This window comes from Protobothrops mucrosquamatus, unplaced genomic scaffold, assembly GCF_001527695.2.
Source record: "Protobothrops mucrosquamatus isolate PMUCROS unplaced genomic scaffold, P.Mucros_1.0 scaffold34, whole genome shotgun sequence".
Lineage (NCBI taxonomy): Eukaryota > Metazoa > Chordata > Lepidosauria > Squamata > Viperidae > Protobothrops > Protobothrops mucrosquamatus.
Window position 1 is genome coordinate 99,411 of NW_015386418.1, and position 8,863 is coordinate 108,273.

The following is an 8,863-nucleotide window of genomic DNA, read 5'->3' on the forward strand; positions in this document are numbered from 1 at the left end:
TACCCGCCAAAACTCTGGTAGCAATGACCTTGGTTTCCACAGAACAATTGTATTTTTTAGCTAGACAAAAAGAATACACACACCTCTTCCCATTTCTGTGGCAACCAAAAAACGAGATGAAAATGGCTACAGCCAAATTCATTTGTAGTGTTGACAGTCAGTGATTCTGAGCTACTTAAAAAAAATAAAACCCAAGATATAAACAATAAAAACACACCTGTGTGGATTACAATGAATCAGTTGAATGACTTCATAGGTTCCAACCTACTCTGAGTTCCAAAGACCGATTGGCAAAACCATATGCTCATGTCTTTGCAAAAGAGTGTCAAAGTGGGGGCCAATCTAAACATTGCCTGCCTTCTTGCTTTAGTGCATCACATGGATATGATCAGGAAGAGACAGTTCTTCAAATAACTTGGTCCCAAGTCATGTAGGGTTTAAACGTGACAACTAGTACCTTGAATTGTACCCGGAAGCAAATTGTCAGCCAATGCAACTCCCACAAGAAAGGTGGCATATGTATAATCTGGGTCTGCATAAAACCATTCCGGGCCTGCACTTTGAATCAACTGGAGCTTCCAGATATTTTTTGAGGGTAGCCCCTTATAGACCGCCATGCAGAGTGGTGATTTATTAATTGGTGGCATGGCGTCCAATATAGTTTATCATTTTTATGAACTGAAATTGAAGGAACATCCTTGTGTAAAACCTTATGACATACCATGTAAAGAGTATTTTTTTCTTTTTATAATCTTAGCCAGTTACCCCCAAATTGCTGAAATGAGCAAAAAGCTTTACTGTATCTCTAATGTAAGCCACTCTGTCTTTCAAATATTTCTAGTTGTGATAGAAGAAATAATATTCTTTAGATTTTGTTAAGTGTTGGCTATAGAATGTAGGAAACCTTGGTGCAAGAAATCTTTTGAAGATTTTTAGTCAGCTCAAGGTATTTTTTTTAAAAAAAATGTGCACTGTTATTCCTCACAAAACATACATGCAATAAAAGACTGATAACTGGTGGATCTGTTCATATTTTATTTTGTGAAAAAATGGTAGAAAATAAATGTGGTAGCTTCAAAAAACACTTTCTACAACTAAGCATATATTTTATTACAAATCTCCCTTAAATTACTGTCATTGACATTTGCTCATTTTAAAAAAAAATAGTTGAACTATTGGCCAATTATTATCTCATCAAAACAAAACAATTATCTCCTAGAGGAATCACCATGTTTTTTTAGCTAGGCCAAAACACCAAAGGCTGCACAGAAGGGAATTATATTCAACAACGATCAAGGTATCAGTTTGGATATAAAGTAACACTTGAACCACAGAAAGTTTGGCACAAGGGTAATAATGGCTCTGTCAGATACTTAGCTTCAGCTTTCTACTTTCTGTTTTCCTCTGCCAGAGTATCTGTTCAAATCCTGATGGTGTTCAAGATGCAATTTTGCGCTCATGTGGATCTTTAAATAAAAACTGATAGATTTTCTCATTAGGTGCATTCTCAGATATAAGCCTTGGATCAATCTTTAGATGAAGTATTGGATTATATGTACTTCCTGATCAATAGAATGGAAAAACATTTTCACAATAACAAAAGCATGAAAATGTTTTTTCTGATATTTTTGGTGCACAAAGTAGTTACTCTGAGATGCCCTGCGAGTGATGCTTTCCTTGTTCCACATGAGTGGTATCAGCGTGGTGACTTCATCATTGGTGTGATGGCATCTCACATGGGTTACCACCTTTATGAAATTAAATTTAGTGAAAACCCTTCCATAAAACGTTATGAAATACCAACGTAAGAATATTTTTCTCTATCTAATCTTACCCAGACTTTCAAAAATCCTTTATATGACTAAAAGATCTTTGTTCATAAATTTAGTGTGTTTAATGTAATCTATGACTTAACTTTTTTTGAATTGTACCTGGTTGTGAGAGAAAAAATAACCTTTAGATTTTTTTCAAAGTCCATGACATGAAATGTACAAAATTTAAGATCAAGAAGTCTCTATTTGAACAATTACTGACATAAAGATTTTTTTAAAAAAGGTTTGGCATTTTCTCTCTTAACAAAACAAACATACAGTAAATAAGTGACACCTCCTGAATCTATTCATATAAAATTTTTTGAAAATGTGATAGGAAATATACTACTTTGAAAAGGGCCACTACTTGTATTTGTTGTAGTACATATTTGTTGGAAATCATGGAAATGCTGTTTAAAATAAATTTGAACTCTGTACAAATTATTAAGCATTTTAGGAAAGCTATTGTCTTCTTAATACCATAAGATGTTTTACTTATATGGAAATGATGCCACCTTACAAGGCTTGTAAAAAAGTTTCAATGGGGGATTTAAATTATTTGTAGCATAATCACCAAATTTCATCAACACGTCCTTGCCTTGGCCTTTGCTGTGAAGGAGATCAATGAGGACTCCCAGATGTTACCTAACGTCACTCTCGGATTCCACATCTATGACAGTTACCTCAATCCAAGGATGACCTATCGCACCACTCTGGACCTCCTTTTCAAATCCCAGGAATTTGTTCCTAACTACAAGTGTGATAGCCAGAAAAATCTCATGGCTATCATTGGGGGATTGGATTTTGTCACATCATCTCATATTGCTGAAATTACAAGATTCTTCAAGATTCCACAAGTAAGTTGTGAAAGGGTTAAACAGAAAAATTTTATCTTCTGTTCTTGAGGTTGTTATGAAATAATTAAGGGGCATTAAGATTAGCTTAGATTTGTAAAAAGATGTTCTGCCTGGCTTAAGGTCTATTAGTTAGCATAATTTTGAAACTACAATGCCAAATACGAGAAGTGAATATCTGTAAACATTCCCTACATGAGGAAAAACTTGAACAAAGAATTATTTGCTTCTTTCAAAGAATTAATTAATTATACGTGTTTGAAGTAATTCGAAGAAATTCCTTGCCATATTTATACTTTAGAAGAATTTCAGAAAAACAATTCCTTCCTTGTATATATATTATATGAAAACTAGATCAGGACAATTACATTTGATTTTACAACTGAATACTGCTCCATTTTCTTGCAGCTGACATACGGCTCATTAGCCCAAGAGGAATTTGAAAACAGTAAGTTCTCTTCACTTTATTTCATGGTCCCAAAAGAGGATCATCAGTACATTGGGATTATCCAACTAATTCACCATTTCAGGTGGACCTGGATTGGGATTTTTGCTATTGATAACGACAATGGAGAAAATTTCTTACAGGAAATGCAGCCCTTACTTGCAAAGAATGGAATCTGCTCATCATTCATACAAAGGCTTTCACGAGTACACCCGGAACTCTTCTCAGAAATTTATCAAACAATCTCAACTATTTCATGGAATTGGATAAATAGCAAAGCCAATGCATTTCTTGTCTATGGAGAAGCATTGACAATTATGTGGCTAAGAATTTTCACATTTATGGTAGATCCTGAAAGAAAGGAAATTTCATTATTTAGAAAGGTATGGATCATGACTGCGCAGATTGATTTCGTATTATCAGGATTCCAAATCAGTTGGGATCTCCAGATGTTTCATGGGGCTATTTCATTCACTGCTCATTCAACAGCAGTTGTAGGTTTCAAGGAATTTCTTCAGATCGTAAATCCTCTTTCAGTCTACAGAGATGAGTTTCTTCAGGAAGTTTGGGAACAATTATTTGATTGTTCATTTCCAAAAGCAGAATTACAAGAAACGCAGAGTAGGCAGTGCACTAGCGAGATGAAGCTAGAGGATCTTCCTGGACCTGCTTTTGAAATGGAAATGACTGGCCAAAGCTATAGTATCTACAATGCTGTTCATGCTGTGGCTCATGCTTTGCAAGCTGTATACACATTACATTTCAATAGAAAAAAAACTATGATGTATAAAAATCCTGATCTTCCACATCTCCAGGCTTGGAAGGTATTCCCTTTTTATTGGACATTTCTTTTATTTCAATAAGCAGTTTGAGATAGAATTATATTTTGAACCCATTGTGTAAAGTCTTAATGTTTTCTGCATTTGGAATCAAGCTTGAGAAGACAACTTAGAAATAAGTTGGAATTTCCTGATGGTGAGAACAATTAAAAATGAATGAGTGGAACAGCTTGCCTTCAGAAGTTTTGGATGTTCCTACACTGGAGATTTTTAAGAGAAGGACTGCCATTTATCTGAAATAGTATAGGATTAAAAGACCTTCAGGTCCCTTCTGACTCTGACATACTGTTCTTTTTCTACAGAAAAAGTAGTTTCTCTTATTATTCTGGTCATCGAGAAGCTACTGTATAAATTATGGTTTATATGTCAGCAGACTTTATTTACTAAATCACCATACATTGCACAATATGAGCTAGTTAAAGTGATAATTTAGATTACTTGTCATTGCTTTCTCCAAAAACAATCAATTCCCCCAAAACTTTGTGTGGCTCATGAACTTTTCAGGGGTAAAAAGCTGAGCTTCCTATCTCTATCAGAGCTTTAGAGGAATGAAATAAAAATGGTCCTTTTTAGATGAGACATCCATAGTATGAAACATGAAACATGTTTGCAATAATCTCTATCTTGCATCTCTCTAGGGAGGAATGCTTGGATCTCAGATTCTAAAAACTGGCTAAAGGACATTAGTCAGACCTCAGACTGTCAAATAACCTTATATCAATGAGGAAAGATTAGATATGATTTATCTTGAATTAATTGTTTAAATAGTGAACCTAAAACAAAATTAAAAGAAGTTACAAAAGGCCAGAATCTTTTTTACTTTCTGTTTCAGTTCATTCTTTCCTTTCCTTACATTAATATTAAATTAGGTATATAGTTTGAACATGTACATTATCATGCAATATTGATTATCCAAATTCTAAGCACACATATTTAATAATAGTTATAGCAATTGGAAGAATGATTGAATGAAACTTTAATACGACTTTCTCCTCTCTATTATATAGCTCTCAACATTCCTCTCTCTTTCATTCTCTTTCAAGTAGCTCCATCCATTTCTACAAGGCATTTCTTTTAACAACTCAGCTGGGGAGAGAGTGTTCCTGAATGAGAAAGGGGAAGCAACAGGTGGATTCGACATCACCAATTTGATTACTTTTCCAAACAGGTCCTTTCAGAGAGTTAGAATTGGAAAGTTGGATCTACAAGCTCCAAAAGGGAAGGAATTATCCATGGATGAAGATTTGATTGTCTGGAGTCCAGCTTTTAACCAGGTATTGAATTAATGAATCCACCATGCCTTAATCCATTAGGATCCCATATTGAACACAGTCTCTTTAGAAATCTAATACCTGGATTTTTTTTAATAAACAATGGCATATTCCTTCAAATGTTGTTGGTGATCAATGATTCGTCAGATTGACAAAGGTGATATTATAATGTAAAAGCCATGGTTGCATATTTGTTGTGCATTTCCATCTGAAATCAGAAAAATCAGAAACTGTTTTTAAAACCCTCCTTTTCAAAACATTTTTTTAAATTTATGGTAAGGTTCTTCCATTTTCTCGATGCAATGACCCTTGTTTCCCTGGGGACTGGAAGAAAGGGATTGAAGGGGATCAGTTCTGCTGCTATGACTGTGTTCCATGCCCAGAAGGGAAGATTTCAAATCAAAATGGTATGGTAGGAATTCTACTAATTTTCATTAGACTTAAGCAAACTTTAATATACAAGTTTAGGATGTATAAAACTACTAAAATAAGTTTCACTGATTTGGAATACCTAGATAACAAATTTCTTTCTTTCCTCCCAGATATGAATGACTGTTTTGAATGTCCAGAAGATCATTATCCAAATAAAGAAAAGAATGGATGTATCCTGAAACGGGTGGTGTTTCTAAATATTGAAGAACCCTTAGGAATTGGTTTAGCCTTATCAGCTCTTGGTTTCTTTTTCTTGACATCCTGGGTACTTGGAACTTTTATTAAGCACAGGGACACTCCCATTGTCAAAGCCAACAACCGGTCCCTCACCTACACCCTGCTTGTTTCTCTTCTGCTCTGTTTTCTCTCTTCTTTGTTTTTCCTCAGCCAACCTGGTAAAGTGACCTGCCTTCTCCGACAATCAACTTTTGGAACCACATTCTCAGTGGCTATTTCTAGTGTGCTGGCCAAAACCATCATTGTGGTTGTTGCTTTCATGGCCACTAAACCGGGATCTCAGATGAGGAGATGGTTAGGGAAAAGATTGGCTTTTTCTACTGTCCTTTCCTGCTCCTTTTTCCAAGTATGTATTTGTATTCTTTGGTTGTCAACATCTCCACCATTCCCTGAGTTGGACCTGCACTTACAGCTCCAAGAAATTATTTTCCAATGCAATGAGGGGTCAGCTTTCTTCTTTTATTGTGTATTGGGCTATATGGGTGTCTTGGCCATTGCCAGCTTTATTGTAGCTTTTCTTGCCCGTAAATTACCTGACAGCTTTAATGAAGCCAAGTTCATCACCTTTAGCATGTTGGCCTTTTGCAGTGTGTGGATCTCCTTCTTTCCAGCCTATCTGAGTACAAAAGGAAAAGCCATGGTAGCTGTGGAGGTCTTTTCCATCTTGTCCTCCAGTGCTGCATTACTGGGATGCATATACTTGCCAAAATGCTACAACATTGTTTTCCGGCCTGAACTAAACCAAAGGGAGCATCTCACAAAGAGAAATTAGTAACCCATGTGACTTTTCTCACTAGGAGAAATTGCTAACAAACAAGAATAGCTAGTCCTAGTGTCCATAATTACATAAGGCTTTCATTTAGGTAATTTGATTTCACATTTTAATGAAATGGAAAAATGAATTGAAGTACCTATTAAAATAGCTAGAGTTATTTTCTGTTGCTGATCTATTGATGATAGAAATCAAGATATTCATGTGCAATTTTCACCTCTTCACAAAATCAAAGATTGTTTTTAGTAGAATTTCAGGGAAAAAACCTGATATTTGGGCCATTTCCATTCAGGTTTCTCTATAATTCAAAATGTAAAAACAGGATATTAGTTTATGTACGGACATCTCTTGTGGGAAGTGATAAAGAGTAAAGACAGAAATTCATACCATGAAATTCTGATCTAAATCTTAGAGTTGGAAGTGATTTTAAAGACAAAGAAACTCAACACTCTTTCTAGGCCAGGTTATTCTCTAGGTGCTCTGAGATTAATATTATATCTGTATTTCCCCTCACTACATTTGTTTCTCCTCTCATTTTTCATTTATTTTAATTTTTGATTAAGGACTGTGATGTCCTTAATCAAAAAAGGAGAAAAAAATAGATCCATGAAATTATAGATCAATCAGCCTGACATCAATACCTGGAAAGATCTTGGAAAAAGATAATCAAGCAAGAAATCTTCCAACATCTTGAAACAAACAAGGTTATAACCTGTAGCAGAATAACAGAATAACAGAGTTGGAAGGGACTTTGAAAGTTTTCTAGTTCATGCCCCTGCTCAAGCAACATGGGTTCATCAAAAAGAGGTCATGCCAAACAAATCTTATTTCATTCTTCAACAAAGTGACTAAATCAATGGATCAGTGAAATATACTTAGATCAGTGGTGGCGAACCTATGGCACGAGTGCCAGAGGCGGCACTTTGAGCCCTCTCTGTGGGCACACACATACCGTTGCTCCAACCTCGCCTCCCCCCACGACCCCCACCTCTCCAGCAGCCCCCCTGAATGAGAGTCGCCCTTGAGCGTGGCCCATATGAAGCAGTGCAGCCAAGGACATGGCAGCCAGGCAACGTAGACAAGACTCTGCCCTCACACCCCATCATGCACAGTTGATGCTGCAGGGCACAGGGAAGAGGGCGTGATGGCCATAGCGCTGCTGGGCTGCCTGGGTGATCTGCGGCGGGCCCTGGAAGTTGTGAGTGGCCCTGTGGGCAGGTGAGGTGGGGGATGGGGGCAGGGGGTGGAGCGAGGCGGGGCCAGTTTTTGGGCTCTCGGTCTCTAAAAGGTTCGCCATCACTAACTTAGATATTGTGACTTGGGCTACATGGATATCTTAGCTCTTGCCAGCTTTATGATGGCTTTTGTTGCCCGTAAATTACCTGACAGCTTTGATGAAGCCAACTTCATCACCTTCAGCATGTTGGTCTTTTGCAGTGTTTGGTTCTCCTTTTTTCCAGTCTCTCTAAGCACAAAAGGAAAAGCTATGGGTTGCTGTGGAGGTCTTCTCTTTCTTGTCCTTCAGTGCTGCATTACTGGGATGCAGATTTTAGCCAAAACCTACACCATTGTTTGCTGGGCTGACCTCAACCACAGGGAGCAACTCACAAAGAGAAATTAGTATAACATGTGATCTTTCTGGCCCAGAGAAATTAGTGACAAAAAAGAATAAAGCACTACATAAATATAGTAAGAACTGTTTTTGTCAGTTTATTAATGTGTATTGAGCATACTATTATATGATAGCAGGTTTGAATATTTTAGGGCTCTTGAAATGTAGAATGTATTGAGTTTGTGAATCCTGTACATTTAACTGCATTTTGAAATAGGTGTTCATGCTGGGTCATAACCATTCACTCCATCAAGAAATCCATTTCCAGAGCAACCTATTATCATATATTAATAATATGGGAAATGTAGTGAAATGAAATGTCTTCTTCCTTTTGTCTCATCCTTCATTCAAAGTGTATGGTGACCAATGACCATAACAAAGAGTGATTTGAATGGGTTTACAATAAGGAGTATGGCATTTGTCAAGAAAATCACCTAAAATTTAGCACAAATCCTAGAAAAAATTGTACAGCCCTCTCTGATATAGGGAGAGACTACAAGCATGAAAAACCCAAAGGAAAATTTGAATATTCACTTGATGTTGATAATAGATAGGTATATAAGTATGTAGGTAGAAAAGTAGATAGACAG

General features: G+C 36.5%; 2 protein-coding genes across 2 annotated transcripts in view; both read left to right on the plus strand.

Annotated features, from left to right (window-relative positions):
* Positions 1-645: 645 nt before the first annotated feature.
* Positions 646-6,661, plus strand: LOC107283342 (vomeronasal type-2 receptor 26-like). Its single transcript, XM_015811234.1, has 6 exons — positions 646-724; positions 1,537-1,804; positions 2,377-2,668; positions 3,074-3,934; positions 5,501-5,627; positions 5,763-6,661. Exons 1-6 carry the CDS (start codon positions 646-648, stop codon positions 6,659-6,661), a joined length of 2,526 nt encoding a protein of 841 aa, XP_015666720.1.
* Positions 6,662-7,988: 1,327 nt separating this feature from the next.
* Positions 7,989-8,863, plus strand: part of LOC107283343 (vomeronasal type-2 receptor 26-like) — a 6,126-nt gene continuing 5,251 nt past the window's right edge. The window contains exon 1 of the mRNA XM_015811235.1: positions 7,989-8,087. Within this exon, the coding sequence (XP_015666721.1) occupies positions 7,989-8,087 (99 nt within the window). The remainder of the gene's footprint in view (positions 8,088-8,863) is intronic.

Excerpts from the sequence above, each read along its gene's own strand:
- LOC107283342 (XM_015811234.1), top strand. The coding sequence starts at position 646 with ATGGCGTCCAATATAGTTTATCATTTTTATGAACTGAAATTGAAGGAA. Across the intron at positions 1,805-2,376 it reads AAACGTTATGAAATACCAAC|CATAATCACCAAATTTCATC; the intron begins GTAAGAATATTT and ends AATTATTTGTAG. Across the intron at positions 5,628-5,762 it reads GAAGATTTCAAATCAAAATG|ATATGAATGACTGTTTTGAA; the intron begins GTATGGTAGGAA and ends CTTTCCTCCCAG.